Raw genomic sequence first — 25,229 nt, forward strand, 5'->3', positions numbered from 1 at the left:
CGTCTCCCTCAATGCCAGCCGGTCCATGCAGTTCACTGTTTTCCAGGTAAGCCCTTCAAGCAGGTTTGGGAAGAAGGATTTGCAGTGCAAGAGCCCCCGGCTCAGCAGAACTTCGCAAGAAACTGCAATATTGGCAGCACTGCTGCCTGTCATAAAAATCTCATGCCTGTCAGTCACAAATCCTCTTTTATTTCATTAGCAGGGTCAAAATGCAACAGGGAATTCCCAAGCCTGCCCACATAGCTATGCTCAACCACCCAACGATCAAAGTTACTGTTCTTCAAAGTGCTCCACACTGGCCAAACATCGCTGTTCCTGAGATACATCTGTATTTTAAGCTGAAAAAAAAAGGTAGCTTAAGATTTCGGTTAGCAGAGCACAGCTCTAGCCTCACAGCTTGGGCAACCTTGGTTTCTAGAGCCAGGCAACGTACGATGAGATGGGAGAAGCCTCTGGCTGTGCTGCTGCCATCACCTGTGCCCCAGCAGCGAGGAGCAGAGCAGGCAGCTGCCAGCAAACCAGGAATGGCAATATTACAGTGTCCATCTCACCCTCCTGCTCCCGGGAGAGGGTTTGCTAAAACCTGACATGCAAAGGCTTCTCCCCTCAACCCTGCTTTTGTGTATGTGTAGTGTGTACGTCTATGCGTACCAGATGTGTACATCTGTGTGCACGTACACAAAGCTTACACGCACACGTGTGTATTTCTGCAGAGCGCAGTGCAGAGAGCGGTCCCAGTCACACAAGCGTCCTCCTGGCAAACACGGAATATTAACTCATCAGCATCTCCAGTGACTGCTGCTTTCCCAGAAGGAGCTCTAGGGAATATAGTGACAGAAACATTAATATTTGCTGACTCAAGGGCTCCACCAGGAGGAAAACCAGCCCGGATTATCCCCTGGGAAGGGCTAGAAGGATGGTGCTCCTCTGGCAGGCTGGGGAGCAACTGGCAGGGAGGCCAGGCTTGCTGTTTAACAACGTTCAAAGGCAAGGACGAGAAACACAGCAGAGTTGGATCAGCACAGTGTCAGCTGGCCAGGGGCTGGCCACAGCTCCAGGTGTGCTGCCACACACGTGGTGTCCTCATCTGCCACAAAAATCTTACAAGTCCAGCAAATGGCCTTCAGGCTGTCAAGAAACACTAAGAGTGAGCTTGATAATTGCCCTGTCTTCACCCACTTTCCTTTCTCTCCCAGCAAGGGCTGGGAATAGTCCCGAAGATTCAAAGAAAACCCTACTGGACTCTGTGGTGGTTTCATGGTCAGAGAGCAGGGCTGGGGGCGCGCTCTCCACTCGTGGCTATTGCTAACCAAGTCCTGGGTTTTGCTAGGACCCACGTGTCTGCCTGCATGAGAACAGTGGGAGCCACAGAGGCCATTTGGGATGTTAAAAGGTGGGATTCTAGCTGTGAGCCTCAGCTCCCCTTGCAGCCCCCAGAGACAGGTTTCTGCTCACCTGACCATTGCAGACATGTCCATCACCATGAGATGAACCCCTCCAGAAGCACCTTCTCTGGAAGGTGGCTATAACAGGAGTCATGCACCAGCCTTGGGCTCCAACCCAGAGCACAGACTATGTACTGAAGGGAGGCCTGGCTGGCCCCAGCTCACAGGGCTGAACCCCATGCTGCTGTGCACTCTCAGGGCACCTGACCTCAGGGTGCGATGTCCTTGATACATCAGACATCAGATATCACCCACCAAAATTACATTCCTGGAGTGTTTCTTCTTTGAAGAAGGGGCTCTCAAGGGATTTCTCCCTGAGCCAAAAAATTCCATTATAAAGTATTTGTTTGCTCCCTAGATTGCAAACCCCACTCCCGGGAACAAGAAACAGCAAGTCGAAAGCTCACAAAGCACAAGACAGAGTATGGAGCAGTCGTAACTTGCTCCCACAACCCAGAAACTGTGAACACCGACTTACTCTGGCACAGCCCAATTTTATCATTTTGGATTTCACAAGAAAGCATATAACTAGCAAACAAGGGCACGCCTTCTCCGTGTTCAAGTTTTATTGAAACTACACACGTATTTTACACACGAATGGAGTGGGAGCTGTTGTACCAGACTTTGGTATCTCATATACATTTACAGAACCTGAGCACATAGCAGTTTCACATTTGGATATTCTGTATACTCTCATCTTAATTCACAACACTCAAAACAAATGCTTTTTAGTACTTTCAGTGACATAAAAATAGGTTCTGTTCTCCAACAACAGACCCATTTCCAGCATTTTCTCATTCTCCCCCATCAACACAGTATTTCCAAAAGGCGCTGGATTTTCTCTCTGAGTCCATGGTTACCTCACAGTTGCAGGACGTTAGTGAAGGACACTAGTTCCAGCTTTTCTCTGTATTCTCCAGATCCCCCTCCGCCCTCCCCAAGTACCTTATGTCAAATGATGCAGGCTCTTCTCTAGGTAAAAAAAAGCTGTCCTGCTTCCATGCGCATTGCACACTCTTGATCTTTTACCGAGAGCAAACAAAAAGTGTCAGTTTTGCTGCTTATTTTCACACCAGGGACAATTGTTCACTAGGACCCATGCTAAGGCAGTGGACCTGTTTCATGGAACTCGAGTATCCAGGGCTATGGCTGATCTGGGCTGGCAGGGAAATAACACTTACAGCACCCCATCACCGATAACCCCGGGCTGTCAGCTCATCTCATGCCAGGCATATCAAAAGCAGCACAGTATGTTTGCAACACTAAGAAAGACTTATAAAAGCTCTTATACAAATTGCTGAACATTATGAAAAGATAAGTTTTTGAGTTTAATAAAGCAGAACCATTTGTCTAGCTCATGTACACTCACTCTACCTTTGAAAAAAAAAAAAGAGCACATCTATTTGCAAATAATCCACCCACAGCTGAATAGTATCCCTTCCATCCCAAGTACCACTGCAGTATGCCAGTCATTCTTCAATTGCTCCATTCTCTGCACGTGACATCAAGAAATTAAAAAAAGTTTTCTGGCACACACTGGTACACACCAAAAACCAAACAGCAGTCCTTTGTACGATGCTGCTAATCCATACTACTTCAAGATTTGGTTTTGAAAGATTTAATACCTTCCTCCAGAAGCTCTTCTGTGACAATGGTTTCAATGGTTCACATTAAACACCCAACTTGAAGTACCTTCATACATTACTAGTGCTTCCTTACAGCCCAAGTAGTATGTTTGTAGCACCTCAAGGGATAATCCCTTGGAATGATATGCCTTCCCACTCCATCAATGCACAACTGAAACTGAGAAGGGGAGAATATCAAATCACCCAGCATGACAGAGGGAAGACAGATAACACCCAGAGCTGGCTGTTCCAGTGTCAGATGCTGACTACAACTCAGCGCAACTACAAACTGCTTAATAAGGCACTTGTTCAGAGAAGCAGGGTAAAACAGGCAGCAGAAGCCAAAGAACTACAGGATGTGTTTTGTCTCCACTATTAACAGACTTGCCTTTTCAAGGACCAAAGTCCACTGACCTGCTCAGTAACAGCTGCAAGACAAAAATCATGTGTATTTGATTTCAACTCCTACCAACAGCCATCAGGTTTGCAAACAGAGGAAAAACGTTTTCAGATAGAATCCGGGTTAACGGGGAGATTAAACCGTATCCCTGGGTTTAGTAAGATTTTACAGTTCATACCTTATTAATGCCTTCCCACATTCACTTATTACTCTACCTGCAACAGGATGAAAGGGAAGAGCTTTTACTCTAGACCAAACCTATAAACATGAAAATAGAAACCATGAAAATAATTTTTTGCAACATATATACATAGAGTGATACCTCATCTGTTTTGCAGATTAAATAACATAACATGAGGTAAGTAGGCAGTTTGCTTTCTTAAAACACTACCAAAGTCTTTAAAAAGTAGTAGTATCCAGGTAAATTTTAAAGACAGCAATCACAGCAGATGAGTCAAGGGACTCTTAAAAAGGCCATCCTTTAAAAAGCCATATAAATGTTTTAAAAAGGACCCTCCTTTTTTTTTTTTAAATGACACAGAGAGAAATATATTTAGTCTTCAGACAAACAACAGGAAAACCCAGGGAAAAAACTCCCAGTAGACTCCAGTTCCAGGAGAGGAAATGAACACAACTTCACAGCAGAAAGTGAGATGAGGAGAGGACAGAAGTCACCGTTCATTTGCCAAGTTATCAAAAATCTGCATCCAGAGTGAAGACATTGTCCATTGTTTCTGCCATAACAGCAAAACGTTGATATTCCGAAACACGCTTCTCAAAGAAATTTGTTTTTCCTTCCAGAGAAATATTCTCCATGAAATCAAAAGGATTTTCTGCATGAAAGACCTGGGGAAGGGAAACACTATTACGCTGGTGATTCTGATAGGATAACAGTGCTTAAAAAAACCCAACAAACAAAACAGTCAAACCCTTTCAAACAATATCATCCCCTGCTGTAATATGCTGCAGAATCTACAGACAGCTATCTAAGCAAATTCAGTACCATCACGCCCCAGGAGCTTGGTCCATGGTGAAGTTCACGCGCGCAAGGTGCTCATTATCCTTTGAGGACTGCAGCACTTGAGCACAGCATAAATTTCCCATTACAAACCCACAGAGCAGCTGAAGGGAAACAATGGCCTAAATTGTGTTTGCTCTTTTAAACGGTGAAGCATATATATTAATGCTGTGGTTTCGGCTGTCACTCACAGAAAGTGCAAGCACTAAATACGACCTGCTCCTAGGCACATTAAGAGAGTGGTTTGTGCCGACAGCTTTCCTGGGCTGTCCTGGCAGGCCAGCATTTCAAGCAATTGCATCTCTTACCTTTGAGAACCCAAGCTCCATTAGCAACCGGTCTGCGACAAATTCAATATATTGTTTCATCAAAGTGCAATTCATTCCAATCAGACCTACAGGTAACGCATCCGTTAGAAACTCCTAGAAGTTAAAATACAGATGACATTTAGAGAAATGAAATTTAGGAAGGGAAAAGGAGAGAAGACATCTGTGTCTCACAGTTACACAATTTGTGATATTCCAGGCTCCCCGAGCAGTTGTCTGAATAAATAATTTGCATCACTAATCTCAACAAGTGTCTTCTGTTTCCAGTAGTTGTTTGTATTTTCCTTTATTTTTAGCATGTTTTTCTGGAAAAGGCACAATAATTTTTATTACTGGCCCTCTCATCTGCCTTTCCCCGCTCCCACATAAGATCCCAAGCTTCAGTGTAAGCTTTAGCTCCAAGTTCAATAAAACCTAGAGACCATACTAGTGGGAGCAAGAATAGACCCAGAAATCTCCAGTATTCCTGGGCTTCCAGCCATTACAGAAAGAGAGATCAGAGAGGACAGTGATATATGTAAGAGTCCTGAACCCAATCATGTATGTGTTTAGGCATAGATGCAATACCTGTCAGCGTTGTGAGGCAAAGCTGGGGCATTCATCATCATCACAGTAGTTAGATGACAACAGGAAAGAAAGAGTAAACTACAATCCTGCCAAACACTCAGCAGTGCAGAAACTTGTTGCAGATGGGTAGTGTTTCCTGTGAAAGGACCTGACAGCAACCTCAGCAAAAGTCAGAACCCAGCACGACACACATGGCCAGAACAGACCCTGTCTTCGCCTGAGGACAAGCAGGAATGTGTATATAGTAGGGAGAGACAAAGATCCTGAAAGGACAGAGGTAAACAAACTCTTCTCTAAGACAGTTACAGTTGGACTAGATGATTGTTGTCAGTCCCTTCCAACTGGAATTACTCTATTCTATACTAAATAAGACAGCCTTTCTTCCTTTCTGTTGCTAAAGAGGAAACCAGCTGCCAGTTTCAGCTTCTCCCAGTTGCTCGACAACTGAATCAGAAAGTTTCTGATTTATTGTCATCATTAAAGAAGAGGGAAAGGATGGTATAATGCATGAGGGATCCAGGCCTGAGTGAAGTATCAAATACAGAATCCCAAAAGTTAGGAGTGAATTTGTTTATTTTTGCACATAAGGCTCGTCCTGTGCTGCCCAAAATGCTGTCATGGCCAGGCTTACCTGCTCAATTTCCACAGCATTAACTATGATCTCACGGACCCGCCCTTCTGACGGTCTGTTCACTAAATAATGGAACATCAGACAAGCAAAATCACAGTGTAGACCCTGAAATAACAGAGAACAATGGGAAAAAAAAGTCAGTTTTTCCCTCCTCCACATAGTTTGCTCTTACTTTGATGCAGTCTCATCCAGGCTGAAGCTTCCTAGCCTCCTGCTTCTTTGACAGTCAACATTACCACATGTAGCAGGCACTTCTAGTTTACAACCCAATCAGTAACATCTGAAATCCAACACATGCCACCTATGCCAAAATAATGCTCAGCATACATGTTTCTGGGGTAAACATTTCTGAGACCTGCTCTACTGTGAGGGATCCTAAACAGAGCCCTGCTGGGTCCCTGCCTCCCATCAGAGATGCTTTTGCAGAAAGACTCCTACATCAAAACCTGCAAAACTACCTGCCAGTTAACACAGACTGTTCACCTGCTCTCTGCTTCAAGGTACCTGTACAGAAATATTTGTTTTAAGTTCTTTTAGCAGCATTTCTACCCTTGCTTCTCCTCAAAACATTTTCAGAACGGAAGATTCAGATTAGAGTCATCAAATCCAAGATTAATGAGTCATCTCTCCAGACAACTTGCACTTACTGTGAGGAATTTGCTACCACAATGTTCATAGGTTTACAATACTTAAGGCTACCATGCCCCAACTCAACCCCCCTTCACATTTCACCCAGCTATCCTGCACAGAGCCCAGTAAATTGTGTTTGTTCCCAAGATTTCCAGAAAAGTCTCCAGCCAGGAAAAAACAACATCAGAAGTTGAGCAACCCCTTACAGTCTGAGGCAGGTACCAGATCGCTGCTCCAAGAGGTGCCCCAGTTTCTCTTTGAGCTTGCCTGGCTACAGCTTGAGCCTCTGGCTTCAGCCATACCCACCACTGCCAGACTACAGGAGCACTGTGCTACCGTCTCTCCTCTCGACAGCAAGGTGGTGATTACAGCCTATAAGCACCATGAGGCCATACCCAGAGTGAAAACCAGTCAGAAGGATTTGGCAGACTACAGGCTACGAGAGAATCCAGTGCTGTCGTTAACAAGGGTCAAAACGAAACCAAGAAGTGAAATTTTTTTTTCAGAAAGCTTACAAAATCCTTGTGCTTCAGGTCATGAAATAGCCCTAAAACAACATATTTTGGGAAATACTCCCCCCTCTAGGGACAGCATTAGCTGCTGCTGCAAGGCTTCCCATGGCCTTGTCCAAGGCAACATCACCAGCAGGATGCAGGATGCTCCTGACTTCCCACCCGAACCACTGTGCTCCACTGGTGGTCCCTGCAGCTTTGCACCTTTAAGAGATGCACCAGCTCAAAGAACAGCCTGGCAACAGAGCCTGCAGCTCAAAAAACATAGTGAGCATTCACCACTTATCTTTTCAGGTGCATCAGAAAACAGTTCGTGTAGTTTTCCATTGTGGATTTTTTTTTTACTGCCACTGCTTTTGTAACAGCGTTTCCTGGTTTTCGATGCAGGTGCTCTGTGTACCAAGCCTTGCCCTTTGTAACAGCTCTTGCAGTTGGAATTATGCCAGCAAAGTTCAAGAAAAATTCAGTCTTTTAGTGCTCCACTCTGCAGAGAGGCACAGTTACACTGCTGTATAGAGGAAATTACCTTTCATTCACCTACAAATGATCCTTCTAACAAACACACACTTCCTCAGTCGAACAGATCAGTTCACGATGACTCACAGAAACAGAAGATACCATGAAGGCCAAGGCTGAAGAACTGTTTGGTTTTGCTTACTGATCATATCACTTTCTTCAAAAGTGGCTTTTAAATTAAAGGCATCTTGTAAGATGCCTCCTTTCAAACAAGTTTATCTAATCCATGGAAATTACTTCCATTATGATAAAGCTCTTTATTCTTTTAGACCAATTCTGCTAAGTTCAAACCACTAGCATGTTTATACTGCATACAAAACTGGTCTTTCTGCTTTTTCAGTGCTGACAGCACAGTAAGTTGTGCAGTGCCTTGAAGACAGGCCCCAACCGTAAACAACCGCTGCCAACTGGCAGGTAGTGGTGCAGGAAGCAGGGAAAACAAAGAGCACTTGTCAGCACGTGGCCTGCCACATTCGGTGTGCTGACATGCAGCCCCTCAGACACTTCACGTCTGGAGCTAAGAAGCACTGCCCTCTAACGCAGACCTGTAGTGGCATCCTCCAAGTAGATCCTATCGCTGTGCAGTAACACAAGAACACGGAGAGGAATGGTATCTGCTGCTTCTGCAGCAATCTGCCACAGCTGGCCAGGCAACAGATGCAGAAGGCCGTCTGCAAGCTCTGGGACCCACAACTAGGGAGACATGGGGAGTGGTACAAGAAGGTGACTTGAACCTGACTGAAGCAGTTAAGGCAAAGCAAGGCTCAGTCATGTCCTAGCTAGGTCCTTGCCCAAGCCAGCTCTCACGGCAGCTGGGGACCGTGCAATTCCTCACCAGTCCTTGCGCAGCCAAGTCTTTGCCTCCCTTCACAGCACCGGAAAAAAAATGTCCCCTTCAATTCCAAAAGTCCCCCTTTTTGATCATACTATGCATTGGAGTATTGCTAATATTTATGTTTACTCCCTTTGAAAACAGGTATTTCTGCTGAGTGACATAGCAGCACCTAGGCTTTAAGTGCATCAGTAACTTATAGCTAAAAGTCTGCTGCTTTATCTTTTTTACAAATATTCTGGGACTAGCCTGCTTCTTTGCGGAACTCCAATCTTCCTACACATCAGCAGTTACAGCTCCTTCGTCAGGCTGCAGAAATGGATGGGCACTGTTCTGAGGAAAGGAATTCTCGTCTCTGTGCTGCCTAGGAGGTGATGTTAAAGCAGACACAGAAGGCTTACTGCAGGAGAAGGAGGGAGCATGGCCTGCAGTGACCTGGCAGGTAACCAGGACCACTGTCCTGGACAATGGACCTTCCCTGGAAAACCCTGCTGCTGACTCTGGCTAGAACCTGCTCAAGACTTCTACCACCTCCTTGGCCTCCAGCACCATCAACACTAAAAAGGCTTTGTCGTACCCAGAAACGCATCCCCTACTCGCTGCTGGATTCTCTTTTTCACTGGTTCCTACCCAAGCACTGCTTTCTGCTCTCCTCCCCTTCCCTCCAGTGCTCCCTGTCACCAGAGGTGGGCTGTTCTGGCACGACAATGGGATCTTTATGAATATAATTCTGCTTTTGCCCTGAAAGCTCACTTTCCTTCCCAGACAGTATGTAGGGCATGACACATTACCTCATCTCTGCTAATAAGTTCATTGGAGAAAGTCAGTCCAGGCATCAGGCCCCTCTTCTTCAGCCAAAATATAGCAGCAAAGGAACCCGAAAAGAAGATGCCTTCAACTGCAGCAAAGGCAACCACTCTCTCACCTGTTTAACACAACACACTTTCAGTTAGACACAAAACAGTGTATTGCTCGTCAGCAAGATGCACCATTTGCACCAGACAGACTGATGCTGGAGAGGAGCTACCCTCTTTGCAGCACCAGGTGTTGTTTCTGACCACATCTTTCAGCAGATGCCGCAGCATACAAGGTCTGCACACACAAGAGCACTTAACCACAGGCAATTGCAGCAGCAGGGTACCCACTGAAACCACCACAGGTCAGAAGGGAAAGAACATAATTGTCCAGCATGGCCAAGACATTAGTACTCCTTTACCTCTTTCTCCTAAAAGGCAGGAAAATGGCTGTGTAACTAACAGATAAAACTGAGAGAAGAGTTGATCTCCTCTAAATTAAACAAACTCCTACACCTCAGCTTCTGCTTGTTGAAAATCCACATAAAACCATATTCTTACAAGAGTGAAAGAACACAGAACATAATTAATCAATATGTTATCTCACCTTTCATCCAAGGAAAGCACAGCATTATTGGTCCCAGTTCTCCCTGTTCTCTACAGGAATGCATTTCTTCAGACTACAAGACCATCTAACTGCTTGGTGAAGACACGTCACTCTATGTACTCTATTTTAAACAACTTCACAAGATCCTTGGGTGTATACTAACACAAAGAGCTTTTGCATTAAGTGCTGGTGCCTTTTCCTAGTGAGAACCGCATAGAATTTTGTTTGAAAAATAAAATAACCCCAAAATAGCCAGATGTCCCACTTCCTCTATGAGATGCAAACGCCATCTGCTGGCTCATCTGAAGAAATTCAAGTCAGGAAAAAAGCACGAAGAGTAACATGAACTTACAAGTATCACAGAAGTTATTAAGGAAAGAACTTGTCTAGCAACACTAAAAATCTGCTAGATTACTTCTAGAGAAGAGTGGAGGAAGGCTGCTCATACAGTATAGGTTTAACAAAGCACAAGATTGAATATCAATATGGTTTTTACTACATTCCACCTGACTAGCTATCATAATGAGTTATGCTGAAACAAAAATCTCTCATCAGCAGCACCACATAACGTGAGTGCACGCTGGGAGGCTGAGAGTCCACAGAACAGATAGAGCAAGTGAACCTTCAGCATTCTTGAATCTTTTTTGTCTGGGTTCATTCATGCTGTTACAAGAAACAGGCTAACATCACGCACAAATTTGTGTATATGAACATGAATACATAACATGATTCTATAAAAAGCCTGGACTTGCAAGACTTCAGCTGCCCAGTTCTGAACGCTGGAGTACAAAATAGGAGCCAACTGGAAGAAATAACCAGAACTCCTAGAAAACAAGGTCTACAAGCAAAACCTGAAGAAAATCGAGTTGTTTGGTATAAAGAAAAAGAAAAAAGACAGAGAAACCCACAAGCATTTTTCGTAACATGATTCTAGTGGGCACTGCCATTACTATATTGCTTTAGCTGAAGATAAAAACATACATGCTCACCAGAAGTTACTTCTAGTTCTTTAGTTAAACCAGAGACCGACAAGCCACTACATCATCTGTAGAGAATTCCATTTCAAGTTCAGGGATGCAGCTCACTCCCAGAGGATTAGTTTGTGACATGTGCAACAGAAACAAGTTTTTAAGAAGCTACATACCAAAAGTGGATTCTCTGTCTTCAATCCACTTCAGAGCCCAGTCTGCTTTCTTCTTAACACAAGGCATTGTTTCAATAGCATTAAATAAGAAATCCCTATAGAAGAAAAACAAAGAGAAAACATCAAAATAATAAGAAGTGATTTATGTACATCTGCGCTGGTTGTCCCTACTGGCTCCACCAGACAAAGGAACCCACTATGCTAGGCTCTGAACTAACCCAAGTAAGAGACCATTCCCACCCCAAAGGGGTGATGATCTCCAATAACAAGGGCACAGAGAGGCAGATGTGCAGAAAGTGACAAACCCAAGGTCTCAGAGATGCTGAGATGGGAAGTGAACTCAAATGTCCCACTCTAGGAGTGCCTGCCCACCAGACCACGCTGCCTCTCAGACTTCAAGCCAGATGGCAGCCACTTCCTACCCATGGAGCTAAACCTCATCTCTCCACAAAAGGAACTGGACAATTCCCAGAAGCACAGGCTCTGTTCCCATGCTAAACACCTGAAAGGAAACCTTGCAGTCCTCCCACTGTCACCACACAGGATGTCACCGTAGGAAACCAAGCTCTGCCTGACCATCACCATGGTGGAGTCTCTGAAGGAAAGTGCTTCTTTTCAAACGTATTACCATTTGGACTGGGAAGTTGTCCAGGCAACAAAAGTAATGGGGCTCTCGAAAGAACCCAATACTTTAAAAATAAACAGTTCAAGTTGCGTGAAAAGGCACTGACAACAAAAAAAAAGCTGAAAGGATCTAACATACACTGATTAGTGCATGTTAGAAACACCAGTTGGATTACGAGCACTCAGTTTCCCAAGGCAGATCCTTTGCTGATGTGAGAGCAAGCACCTCTGGAGCACAATAACCACAAGGAGCTTGTCTAATCTTTAACAGTTCCCACTTCCTGCAATCAAAGATTCATACAAATATTAACTAACCTTCAGAGACTCCCACACAAGTCTGTTGGTCAGTAATACTTGTCGCCATTTCGGGGGCCAGGCATGCAGGCCCTGAAAGCTTTAAGGAACCATCCCCAACTCTCTCAAGTCATCATGAAACAGAAGACAGCTGCTGCTGCTGCTGCTGCTGCCCAACAACTGTGCCACTGGACTAGATTTCCCATGGGTCTGTAACACATCCAGAGGTTTACCTTTTCTCAGGATCTTTGATGTAGGTGTCTATGAGCAAGCTGTACATCTCTGAGTGAACGTTCTCAATGAGAATCTGAAAGCCATAGAAACAACGAGCTTCTGGGACCTGCACCTCCTGACTAAAACGTGCCACCTACCAAAACCAGAAGGAATGGCAATTAGTACAGTAAAATTGGTCCTGCATGACAGTACTCTAAACTTAATGGGAGAGACAATAGATGTCTACCATAGAGAAAGGATGGGAGCAGTTCAGCCCTACTTTATTCACAGATATGTCAATAGGATACGTGTGGTGCAGAAGAAAATAAAGCAAGCTAGCTAGAAGTAAATACATCTGCTGTGCATACTGGATAGAGAGCTGCAGTGAAGCATGAGCGCACACATCCACAAAAGGAGAACAGCAAAATATTGCAATAGTAAACACTTCATATTGATCAATGCCTCAGACTTTTTGTTCATCATTAAAAAGAGTATGACGTAAGATGTGTTCATGCAGTACATGCACATATAGTGTGACATATTCTACGCATTATAGACATTCAAGATCTAATTTGCATTTGCAGTCAGATACCACTGATAAACCTGTGGTGAGACATTCTGCAGTGCAGAATTGATTTGAGCAGAAAGATTTCCCCACTTTTTAGCAGCATTAATGTGCATCCCTAAAAGATTCTAGGATACTGCTCAGTGAGAGCAAAATGGATTTTATCAAAATGAAGAATACATAGCACGACACAGCACAATTCCTCCCTACTTCTCATCTAACACAAGTACAGGAAGAAGTGTGGGGTTCTATTAATTCACTGAGAGATGCGGATCAACATAACCAGGCAGAAGGATGAGCTTAAAAACTGTGTCCAAGAGTGATGTGATTTAGGGTCTTGCTGACCACAGTTGACCCAGCTGAACTCAGGACACTGGCCCCAACCCAACAGAACAAGCTGCTTATTCCCCTTGGCAAAGGTGAGATGATGGGAAGAAAAAAATGTACACATTTAATGAACTTATGCATTAATGTAAGAAAAACAAAATGAAAAGCCAACAAGCAGATGAAATGAGTAAGTAGTCAAGTCCTCTGCAAAGCTTTCTCACCAGGTTTTCATTTACAATTCCATCACTGGCTGCAAAAAATGCCAGAACATGAGAGATAAAGTATTTTTCATCTGCTTTCAGCTTGTTCCAGTGAGGAAGGTCCTTTGACAAATCAACCTAATGAAAAGAAAAAAAGAAAAAAATGTTATTGCCCTTTTGAATGTGTCATTCTGTAAGAACAGAAGCAGCCTAGTCCAATGACTGAGGTAGAGCTTTGGTGTTTGCTCTCAAATCTTTACAAGCAGAGAATTTAAATACATGTGACTGTAAAAGACAACAGACACATTGCAGTACTGCTGTCTCCCTCTGCAATAGTAACATCACATGTTTGCTTCGCAGTTTACACTTTTCTAATTTGGAATAAAAATTAGTGCCTATTGAATTATAAATAAATCAGATTTTGAAAAGCATTAGTATCTGCTTGTCATGAGTGCGAACATGCACCAATAAGCAGAGCTCACTCTGAGATGCTTAAACTATACTTAAAATACATGTTGACATTCCAAGAAACCTATACGCAGGCGTGCCAAAAGATGGACTGAGGGGGCTTTTGCCTTTGGCAGGTGTTCAGCCTCCACCCCACCAAAGAAGGGCTCAGGGCGAATGCTGTGCAACCGCTCTTATCTGCCAGACCAAACTCTAGCCATGGTAGAAAACCACAACTTCCTTCGCATAGGCCTTTTTTGTTTGTTTGGAGGGAGGTATTTCTGAACCACAGCAGCAGTTAAGTAGGGCCAGATGTGAAAAATACAGAGGCTTAAAAACATATATGTGTTTATGTGTGTGTGTACAAACAGGTACATATATATGTGTGTGTACAAACACATACAAACCAGTTTTACAGTTAACTTTCCAGTTCATTTTGAAGGGCACTGGCAGACGGTAGGACAGCGTAAGAAGGAGCCACTAATACAGTAAAAGGGCAACACTGATCGGGCAGGAGGTTAAATGCCTTCTCTTTAACAGCTTAAATCAACCTCTGTTGCGACAGGGCAGCAAGCCTCCCAGGCAGGCAATAGACTAGCACTTCTACAGACAGCTGCTCCTCACCATCCCAGGATGCTTTCTGGCCTATTTAGAGCCTGACAGTGCTTTCAGCTCGCTCCTCTGCAATTGCAGACACAACTTGCTCACAAACGAGCAAAGGCTGCAGAAGCTTGGAGTTGAACAACCAGCTCAGCTGGCAGGTAATCCCTCCAGATCGGTGCAGTGCTCAGAAGCCTTCACTGCTCCAAGCACAGTGAGCTGAGCGCTGCTCAGGCCTGGCTAATCTGCAACCTCACGGAAAAACTTACAGCTTGCATTATAACATGGTGCAAGCATCTATCCAGGGCAATCAGGAGTCAATTAGAAGCACTTTTATCAAGTGTCCCTGATTATCATGATCTTTCTGGAAAACAGATGCCTAACATTAAAAAACAGCATTCTCATTAAATTGCCCAGAACATCTTACATGGCAAGGTGCTGGTTGCAGGTCCAGAGACCACGCAGAGGAGGAGCTATCAGACCACAAATCAGAGCTCTCTGACTTAGACTCCCTCTATAACCAGGTAAGAAGCACCCTAGGATACAATTCCACCTCATCCTAAACCAAACACCTAAACCAGCTCTGCTGAGCTGCCCTGTGGAAGCAGCTTTCTTTCCACTCTCCATAAAGGGAGGCCTGCTCTGGTGCAGGCACCTCATGTTCAATGCAATGAACTCCAACCCATACAATGCAGAAGCCAGCAGCAGAGCTAGGAAGGAAGCGCCAGGATCCCTGTCTGAGCACCTCATGCCAACCCACTGGCCCCAGGGCTCACCTCTTCTGCTGTCCAAAAGGAGGCCTGAGCCTGTTTATACATTTTCCATATGTCTGGATACTGGATGGGGAAGATGACGAACCGGCGAGGATTTTTTCTGAGAAGCGGCTCCTCATCAGGCTCCAAGCCATTTTCAGCAGCACTCGGAGAGGAGCTCTGAAGATAAAGCACAGTTCTAGTTAAGGTTGCTGTTACATATTCCTCCTCTTCCCCATCTCCCAAAGGTGTGGTTCAAAAGCCACCCGTGTCACGCAGACACTCACCTGCCCCCCTCGCGTGGCCGCGCTGCCTGTCCCAGGGGTGCTTGCCCCCTCGCCCTCCATCCGTGCTCCCACTGCTGGGGTGGCAGCGCTGCCTGTCTGCTCGGCACCGCTCGCACCAACGGCCCCCTCCCAGGTGCAGTGGCACCAGGAAGCACCTGACGCCTGCATGCCAAAGAGAAAGCCTTTCTGTGGCGCGAGGAGGAAATCTGCCTGGGGAGACGACATCAGGCACCGCGGTACTGCACACGGAGAGGTAGAGGCAAGGTCATGGCGTACTGCGGCCAGCCCGCGCCCAGCACAGCTCCGCAAGGCTCACCGCCCAGGTCACCTCCAAATCATTTGCTTTACGTGGAACCACTTGGGCCTGAATGACCTTTCTTAAAAACGCTGCGAGATGACAGCAACTAGTCCCATTTGGTAGAGGGACAGCCCTGTGCCACAGCAAGTCTCTGCACGGAGGTTCGTGTACGCAATCCTGCGGTGACAGAAGGCAGCCTGCACACCAGCGCAGGTCTGGAGGCTGCTCTGGAAGCTGTTCCTTGAGTGCCCATATGAGGCCCTGTGCCTCTCTTTCCAACAGCAGGCAGCAGGAAAAGCCCTGCCTGGAGTCACCCATCCCCACTCCGCTCCCTCTGCATGGGCTCCCAGAGAATGCCCATGCACAGCTCTTCCTCAGAGAGCTACCAGCCCAGCCGAGGTGGGGACGGCTGATGTTTAGGAGACAGGCCAGTGAAGAGCAGCATGGAGAGGACACCTCCACGAGCAGGGCCTTCACCTCCCCTCCAGCTGGGGACATCTGCTCCAGGGATTAACGCCAGATGGCATCCCTGCCAGGCACATCACCAAGCACCTGCTGAACACAACCATTGTGGAGAGCTGTCAGGACAGCATACTGCAACCTCTCCAGAAGGGCTGGTGACTCATGCTGATCAAAAGTTTAGCCAGCGGGACGCCTTTCTGGGTCAGTTCAGAGATCCCACTGACGCTGCTGCAGAGGATAACTAACCACAGGCACTATACAAGGTACTATATACAATGCAGCAGGGAAGGGGAGCAAAAGGTTTTGAACGCAATCACTTCTACCGTCCTGCAAGGTGCCAAAGTCCTTTCCCTACCCAGTCTGCTTGTAACCACTCACATAATAAAAAGTAATCCTTTACTTAAATTCGGAAAACACCCTCAAACAAGTAATTCTACTCACATTTAAGAACCAAACAAAAACCAAACACAGAGGTACACTGCATAGCTGGCGTACGTATCACAGATTCCCAAAGAAAACACATCAGGAAGCACATTCTGGGTTGCAATTTTACTACTATATTATATTTTTAAATATTACTCAATTACATGAGACAAATTTCCCAGCATCATCTTGCAGTCTCCACGTCAGCCACGAGAGTGCAAGACCTTTTGTATTTCCCAGGATGCAGAGAGGGTTGTGGTAATCCACTGGAAGTGCTGCAAGAGAGAATTTGGGCCCAGTGAGGGTGGCACCCTGCCTTAGCACACACCTTCTCAGGGCCTGCCACAAAGCTAGCATCTCCATCTGCTTCTGCACCAGCCATCACCCTTGTAAAACAAAACACTGCAAAAGCCTTCCTTGTTAGCCCAGTGCTTTCCTGAGCAAAACCCTTCTATACTGCCCGGGGACTATCCCCAAGTATTTATTTTAGCCTAACAAGGTGGACCAGCAGTTACTAACCTCAGCCTTGATGCTCCTGAGCCATTCAAAAGCCAGCACGCAGGGCCCACAATGCAGGGACATAACTTGAAAAGTTCTGGTGTACAGAAGTGAAGCAGAGCACAGGAAGAGCAAAGTTTCAGTATGGCAGGAAAACTGGAGAGCAATACTAAGACAAGGAGCACTTGTCATTTTTCCAATGGCCTTTAAAAGCTGCCATGCTCCAGGCCACAGCAAGAGGGCTCAACACACCAGGAATACTGTCAGTGCACAGTGAGTCAGAAAGCTGAGAGAAGAAAAGGCCCATGAAGCAGTTTGTACGTTCTGGAGAGCCCTGATGGCAGGAAAGCAGAAAGACAGCTTCCAGGAGCCAAAGACTCAGAGTGATGGCACGACCCTGAGGAGCACTACCACACAGAACTGGAAAACGGTACAGCCTCTTTAAAAAATAGGTGGTTTTAAAAATTATTTTTAAAAAGGAAAAGTCAGGCCACAGAGTCTACACTATACTGGAACCTCCCCCTCAACTCACCTTCCACCTCCCCCAACCCCTTCTGGGGTGGAGAGGAGTCTCTCAGGCAGGCCCCATTTCCAAGTTGGCAGGCAGCTCCTGTCTACGAGGCAGTCCTGTCTCTCTACATTTTGGTTTTCATTCCTCTTAGTCAAAGTTTTATCAGAGTTATACTTGTTACCTAGCTTGTTTGTTAACGCAGTACATGACTTGGTATAACACAGCTGAAAATTCATCGAAGATCCTTCTCTAATTCAACTACGGATGCACGGCACATTCTGATCACTGCCAGGGCTTCAGAGCAGCTACCACTTTGCGCTGAAGGAGAACAACATATTCCCAGCCCTGCTTTCCTGGCCCCAGGAGCTGGAGAAGGTAACAGTCACCAGGCTGATACAGCTCCTGCTTTCTATTCACTCTCTGGGCCTTTTCCTTAATCCTATGATGGTGCATAAAACAGTCAACACTTGCCATAAGAATGAAGAGCATCCAGCTTATAACACATGCGCTACTTTCTGTTCAGATAACATGAGCCAAATGCCTAAAAGAGGTGAAATTGGCAGACACAGCCAAATCCCTGCTCTAGCAAGGTCAGTCAGAACAGACTGCCCAGGACCGTGTGCAGCTGAGGTTTCAGTATCTCCAAAGATGGAGACTACACAACTTCTACGAGCAGCCTGTGCCAGCATTTGACCTCCCTCACAATAAACAAGTGTTTTCTTACGTGCAAATGGAACCTCCTGTGTTTCAATGTGTGCCCATTGCCTCTGGTCCCATCACTGGGCACCACTGAGAAGAGCCTGGCTCAGTCTCCTTTATTCCCTCCATCAGGTATCTATGCATACTGGTGAGATCACCTGGAGCCTTCTCTTATCCAGGCTGGCAGTCTCTTTTTGTATGGCAGATGTTCCAGTCTATTAAATCACCGTCCCTTTGCTGTACACACTCCAGTACATCAAATCCCAGTTATTCTGCAACTGCTAGAGGTGATGACAATAAAACCCAATGAACAATAAAACTCAATGGGCAGCAAAGACTGCCTAGTGGTACTGACACTCTTTCCATTAATTTCAAATTCAGCAAACTAGGAAACAAGATGCACGTGTACAACCACCAGCCCATGGCAATAGCTGTTGGGCTACGCGTGCAAGTACCTCGGTTACGTGCCCCATAGTTGTAGCCAGGGAAAAAGTTAAAGGCGCTGGCAGAGCTCCCAAAGGCTTCACGCCAGCCCTGGGCAGCACAGACCATGCTAGCTGTGGGATCGGGAAGATCACTGGCACTCCTGGGAGAGACAGCTTCCACCGCACAATGGCTGGGGAGCCCAACGCCTGCTGGTTCCGCACACCTGAGGGGATGCACAGGACGAGAGCAAGCACCTCTTCACTGCGGGCATGGCATGCTGCTGTTCAGGGGGATGCATTAAAGGGTTTTTTTAGGCTTGTATTTAACACAGCATGCCTAAGTTTTTGGAAACTGGAGTACTGCTGAGATTGGGAAGGTTTGGGAAGACCACGTGGGTTTCTCAGCCGTAAAGATCCTTCACCCCCGCATGCCTTGGCCTGGCTTCTCAGGGTCGCACAGGGGAGAACCCAGAACGGAGCTGGCACACCTCCCAGGGCAGACTCCCCTGGTCCACAGGGGCCGGGAAGCCAGGGCCACCCGACAGCACCCACACCTGCCTCCATGGCAGCTCGGGGCTGGGGAGACGAGCCACCCTGCTACCCGGGCCCCGGGCAGGCACAGCTCCGCAAGCCCTGACCCCCAAAGGGCGGCGGGGCCCTGCGCTGCCCAGGCCCTGCACCAGGCCGAGACTGGGCCCGGATATCCATCACACGGACATTTTTAGTCTCCCTACGGCCACGGTGCCCGGAGAGTACGACCCTCCCGAGCCCGAGCGCGACGAGGACGCAAGGGCAACCCGGTGCCCTTTTCAGGGCTCTCCAAAGCCCCACCACGGAGCCGTCTCAGCAGATCCCCAGGGCGGGCAGGGGTGAAGGCACGGCGGCCGGGGTGGCCGGGACCCCTCCGTGCCAGTCCCGCACTCCCTGGGGGAGGCCCGGCCCGGCGGGCAGGCGGCAGAGGAGGCCGCGGCCCCCGGCTGGAGCCGGCGGCTCGAGCAGGGCCCCGGCCGGGCAGGTGCCGGCAAGGCCGGAGATGCCAGAGCGGCGGGCAGGGCTGCGCTGCCGCCGCCCGCGCTGCCTCCCGGAGACACCCGCACGCCCACGGCACCTCTCCCCGGCGGCGGGCAGGTCCCCGTCCCGGTCCCCGTCCCAAGGCGGCAGCGGCTCCACGCCCAGGACCCCCGCCGCGGGCCCCATCCCCCGGCCCTCGCCCCGGCCTTACCCGCTCCGGCCCGGCCGCCTCTTGCGGAGCAGCTCGCCCCCTGCGCTCGCCCATGGCCGGCGGCGACTCGGCCGCGAGAGGGCGGCGGCAGTTGGAGGGGAACGGCCACGGCCGCTCCTCCTCCCCGGGGCGGGGCGGCCAACGGCGGCAGCAGCGGGCCCGGGCCGGCCTTCAGCGGTAGGCTGGCGGCGGGGGGTGGCTCTGCAGTAGCTGGGGTCCGGCGAGAGACCGGGGAAAGGAGGAGAGGCCTGGCCTCCAGGGCTCCACAGGCAGAAGACACGGACAGAGCATGGGTTGCAACCGACAGGCTTGTTTTGTAAGGAAAAAAACCACCGCCAACAACAAAAGAAACAACCACCTCGAATTAGAAGAAAATCCTAGACAAGCCTCTGAAAGAGGATAATGGAAGATGAACTCGTGGAGGAAGGTAACTGCTTTGTTGAAAATATTTACCGAAGAACGTGCAGGGAGTTGAAGAAGATAGGGGGAAGCTGTCACCAAGACATAACCTGAAGTGTCTGTCACTGGGTAGAGATGGGCACTCTAAAAGTGTACAAGAAAGAGCATCCTATATAAGAAAAACAAGTCCTTTTTAATCCATCCTGAGCTAATACAGAGCTTGGAACACCCTCCAGTAATTGCCTAAGTTGTCATGCTTGCAGGGGCCTGTGAGTACAGACACCATAAGTGACAGTACTGTAGGCATCTGTTTCTGTCAGTTCTTGCAAGTAGAGAGATTTAATCCAGAGCTGGGAACTGTCAGAGTTCAGTGGTTTCCTCTTCCTTTCTCATCCTGAAGCTGGGCAGGTGCTCGAGCCCCTTTCCTGTAGGCATGTGGGTCATCTACCAAAACAATCAAACAGTCCATAGGAAAAAGAGGAGCAAAGTCCCATCCAAGGGGTAGGGTCTGGTTTGTCCTGAAGACCTGAAATCAAAAACACAAATCTAAAAGCAAACACCAGTGAGTGAGAACTAAAAGTTTATCAGCACTAAGACAGTAAGGCAGCACGCAAACAGGATTGAGCCGCTTTTTAGAGGCCAAGAGAAATGCCCAGAGCCCAGGGTAGTCCCTTCAGAAGGTCGACGATGATGTCCTGGAGGCCTGGTGTTCCTCAGTGGAGACGAATCCATAGACACTGTGCACCATGCCCACAATCGCTGCCCAGCGCTACCCAGTCCAAGCGCTGGCTAAACATCCCCAACGACCCTGCAGCCAGGGAAGGTACACAGTGCACAGGCAGGGGCTGCGAGGGATTCTGGTGTCCTTTTCCAGAAAGATAACCTTCAGTTTTGTCAGTTCTCTGTAATGAAGAATTTCAGATTTTTTTTTTTTTTTTAAAAGGCACCTGGCTGCCACAGAGTGACTGAGACCTCCCCTCTCCCCATTTCCCAAGCATGTGAAGTGTGAGCCAGGCCAGCTGGGCTCCTCCAGACCATATCTGCCTCCCGCAGCCTTTTTATGCCTTGTGAGAGGAGCTCAAGCTTCACCATGGCAGGAGGTGAGGAAAGTTCAGTGGCAAGATCTGTGCAGCTCAGGTGACAATGCTGGTCCTGAGCATGACAAGAGCTTTGGTTTTCTTACACTGAGTTTTCTGAGGAGCAGAAACACATGCCTAAGCAGCAAGTTACTAAAGAGCATATCAGAAACACACAAACAGTAAATGAGAAAAGGTGGTTTTACACTATCATCCGCTGTTACCTGACTACTGCTCATTCTGAGCCAGCCTTTAAGTTTTGTTACCCAGTTACCCATACAAGTTGCTTAATATTCACATCCAACAACAGCTCCACTCGTTGGCGTATTGAATACCAGGGATTCCAGTTTTTTGTCCAGAGCAAACAATTAGAGCAACACTGATAGATGGAGAGCAAACTCAATTGACCCATTAACACTGACAAATTATATTGGTGCATGTAACGCAGTGTGCTGATGGTTTAAGAGGGAGACGCAGGAGTTTCTAGGCCAAAACCAACAAGCAGCAGAAGTCAAGCATACTAATCATGTTAAATAACATTGACCTGCCTATCAGTTGTCTTTGCCCCCTAACCTGATTATCCTGGCTGCTGTTTCGAAATTCCCCAAATAAGGGATTTTTCTGCTGAGTATTTGACAAGGTTTAAGAACTATCACAGATTAATATAATTAGCAACAGAAAGGTGTTCAAGGATCACTTCTTAAAGCCACACCTGCCCTTTTACAGATGCACAGCAAACATCTACTTACATGGTGTCTGAAGATTAGTATACAAAAAAATACTGCAAATGAAATGTACCACAAGGCTTAACAGAACAGCAATTGGCTGTTCTTGCACCTCCACAAAAATCCACCAATTTCTGTTAGCTTTGTTTTGTATAAATTAGTTACATCATGTACTTGATACATCATTCCATGATACTGAAATACAGAAAAGCACTTGTGAAACTGCAGAACAGTTTACAAGCAGAGTAAACATACATATGAAGTATAGCATTATGCATGATTTTGCAAGATTTCAGATTACTCAGCTGTACCTACGACATCTGATTTTGAACAAGCTCCTCGAGGGCTGGTGGAAGCTGTGTTCATTCCTTAGCTCCTCACTGCCCGCTGTTAAGAGCTGCAGCTGTCCTGCCCTGGTCCTCATGGGCCCTTGCCTGCGCTGGCTCACAACAAACACACGTGCTAGGAGTTTTGGAGGTATTTCTGCATGGAGAGGGACTCTGATCTGCAGGATCACGTCCACTGTCACGTTCTGAAAGCCTGGCAGCACTTCCCAGAGGTGCAGAACACTCCACAGCAGGGAGGGAAGACCCATGGCAAGGTGGCACGCCAGAACGGGTGCTCCTGTAGGGTGCCCTACGGCTTCACAACAGCACTCTAACTCTGCTAATTGCTAATTAGCAATTAATGGAGGTGCAGCAGCAGCATTACACACTTTTAGTACACCCTTGGACAGATGCAGACCTTACTGGCTTACTAGCACAGCCTCTGCATTCTCAAAGCTCGCTCTGTCCAAAAGAATCATTTTGACCCACTCAAAAACATTAAAAAAAAAAAAGCCTGTCCATGTTCTCCTTTGGAAATAAATGAATGAGAACAACCTGCAAGTTCACACTGTATTTAGTCGTTCTGAAAAGAATAAAAGCACTGAAAAAAAAAAGTAATCTATACTAGCATCAATTACAACTTTTTGGGCAAAGTCCTCTTTCATGGCAAGGCAAAGTAAATTACTGATACAAAGTATGTCCCAAAATTTTATCTACTAAGGTATCCAAAATGCAGTCATCACAGCTTTAACTATAATGCCTCTTCCCTCCCTCCTCAAAAATACTACTTATTTTGGGAATACTTAGATGCTTTTTAAAAATGCTTCATCAATACCATTTTTAATATGAAGAATGCCATTTCAGGTAAATCGAATAATTTTCATTTATAAAGCGAAACTCACTTTTTCAGTTTAAAACTGTTTGCTGTGTAAAAATAAATAATTTCAGGATGTCCAAAACAACTATTTTCTTGAAAGAGTCTCCTTGCAGAAAAACCTTACCACAGGTTGTGGCAGCAGCCTGTTTTCCAGTAGGTTCACATGACTTAGTATTCAAACATACGCACTTGCGTTAGCTGCCATTGTCACTGGACAAGGGATACTGAAAAGTTTCACCATTATGGAAAAAAGTCCTGAAACACTTGCCACCAGCTGACTGCTTCTTGCTATACTAAACAGTATATTAGTACAATGGTCACTTGTGGTGATATTTAATGACAAAAAATGCCTTTCTATTAAGAAAGCCATGGACACAGGGGAAAAAAAGTCTCACAGGTTTGTGTTTCAAACAAGACATGAAGTTATCTTCTTAAGAGACATCTCCACAGAAAAACCTTTAAAGATACATAATAAAAGCCCTCTATGCTTCTCAGTTCAGAAATCTGCTCAATTATAAGATACTCAAATAGCTGCAAATGAAAACCACAAAAGCAATTTCCAGCTACGAAAGGACCCATCGGTTCTCCTGATGACACTAGGAAGTCCTGCCAGGCAATGCCTACACTGCGACTGAAGCCAGATTCCAGCTGGGAAGCCTGTTTGTGTCCTCCTCACACAGACCACGTGGGAACCTCCAGCACTTTGAGTTCAAGATAGTCGCTGAAGCTTTCGCATGATCAGTTCACCTACACATCTCAACCCGTGTGTGGACATTCAGACCTCAAGATAAGCAAATGCCACATGCACTGAATTTGTTAATCCAGATTTGCAGAATTTTCTATTAGATTTTGCCAGACCTGTTATTATAAAGGCAAAGTGAAGAGTTCAGAAAAAAAGGTCAAATTATAAGAAGTCTGAAAAAGGAAAGGGAATCAAAGCTACTAAGACAGGTATCTGTAGTTTGCCCTGGAGAGAGGAAGCCAGAGAAATGCAAGTGTCAATGAAGCAAAGAGTACAGACACAGAAAAAGTTCGGAATAGCATTTACAGGTTCACATACAGACATAATCCACAGGTTATAAGGAGACTGTAAAAAGGGAGTTAAAGGAGAACAGCAGTAAGCTTCATCCAAGGAGGTTACTACTTATCTACTGAACAATCTTAAGAACGACAAAGAGGTGTGCTGAATTAGGGCTCCCTGGGAGAAGCAGAACCGCAAGTCGGTGGCAACCAGTGTCCTTCTGCCACCTGCATGACAACTACCGAGGAAAGGTTCATACCCTGCTCTCTACGCAGTCACTTCTCACGTACACTTAATGTACGTATGGAAGTAAATTTCTGAAAAACAGAAGGCCTGTATACAATTGTGCAAGTTATACAAAGATAAACATACGTTAAGAGATTAGGAAAATTTCCTTTCCTCTGCCTCCCTGAATGATTGCTGATGCACAAGAAGGGTATTGCTTTTGACTCACAAGTTTGACAGTTTACAGCTTTTTCTGTGCATGCTATCTAATGATCCAATAACCAACTTGCAGGGGTGGAAAAAAACCCCCCAAACCAGAGAGACAGGAAAGGCCACTTGATGCCAAGTCCATACAAATTTTCACTTCTAGAAAACTATCAAAGCTGGAGCAGGCAATTTACCTTCTATGTTGGATACATAGCTGAGGAACAGAAAGCAGCACTGAGAGTTAGCCATGGAAGTTAGCACTAAGGTGTCATTTTTCTCTAGATTCAAAATAGGAACTAGTCTAGTAGTTGGTGATAACGTTTTATTAGTAGCTACCTTTATCTCCTATTTCAGCAGTTATGAACAGCTAAAGGATTCAGACTATTTAAAAAGTGTAAACATGACAAAATTTTCCTTTAACTAGTTTCTCTACCACATCTTAGAAGTGAACTAACAGAAGGGCTTAAGTCAAAGGGAGA

The 25,229-nt window shown here is 46.3% G+C and overlaps 1 protein-coding gene across 2 annotated transcripts; it reads right to left on the reverse strand.

The window, feature by feature from the left end:
* Positions 1-1,993: 1,993 nt before the first annotated feature.
* Positions 1,994-19,961, reverse strand: RRM2B (ribonucleotide reductase regulatory TP53 inducible subunit M2B). 2 transcript variants are annotated; one of them, XM_086741101.1, is made up of 9 exons: positions 19,895-19,961; positions 15,094-15,249; positions 13,292-13,408; positions 12,199-12,332; positions 11,048-11,142; positions 9,294-9,427; positions 6,013-6,117; positions 4,797-4,910; positions 1,994-4,316 (listed from the first exon to the last, which is right to left on the reverse strand). In XM_086741101.1, the coding sequence occupies exons 1-9, from the start codon at positions 19,946-19,948 to the stop codon at positions 4,164-4,166; spliced, it is 1,062 nt and encodes a 353-aa protein (XP_086597227.1). In that variant the 5' UTR covers positions 19,949-19,961; the 3' UTR covers positions 1,994-4,163. The 2 variants fall into 2 exon arrangements, with proteins under 2 accessions (XP_086597227.1, XP_086597226.1); XM_086741100.1 differs by having other exon boundaries at positions 1,994-4,366.
* Between the last annotated feature and the right edge of the window lie 5,268 nt (positions 19,962-25,229).

This window comes from Chlamydotis macqueenii, chromosome 2 (genome assembly GCF_036417535.1).
Source record: "Chlamydotis macqueenii isolate bChlMac1 chromosome 2, bChlMac1.mat, whole genome shotgun sequence".
Classification (NCBI taxonomy): Eukaryota; Metazoa; Chordata; class Aves; order Otidiformes; family Otididae; genus Chlamydotis; species Chlamydotis macqueenii.

What these genes read in the sequence shown, in the direction of transcription:
- RRM2B (XM_086741100.1), bottom strand. Translation starts at nt 19,948, where the DNA reads ATGGGCGAGCGCAGGGGGCGAGCTGCTCCGCAAGAGGCGGCCGGGCCG. An exon ending in AGGCGGCCGGGCCGGAGCGG is followed by an intron (nt 15,250 to 19,894) that starts GTAAGGCCGGGG and finishes CTTTATCTTCAG; the next exon opens with AGCTCCTCTCCGAGTGCTGC. An exon ending in TGGAGCTTGGGTTCTCAAAG is followed by an intron (nt 4,367 to 4,796) that starts GTAAGAGATGCA and finishes GGTTTTTTTAAG; the next exon opens with CACTGTTATCCTATCAGAAT.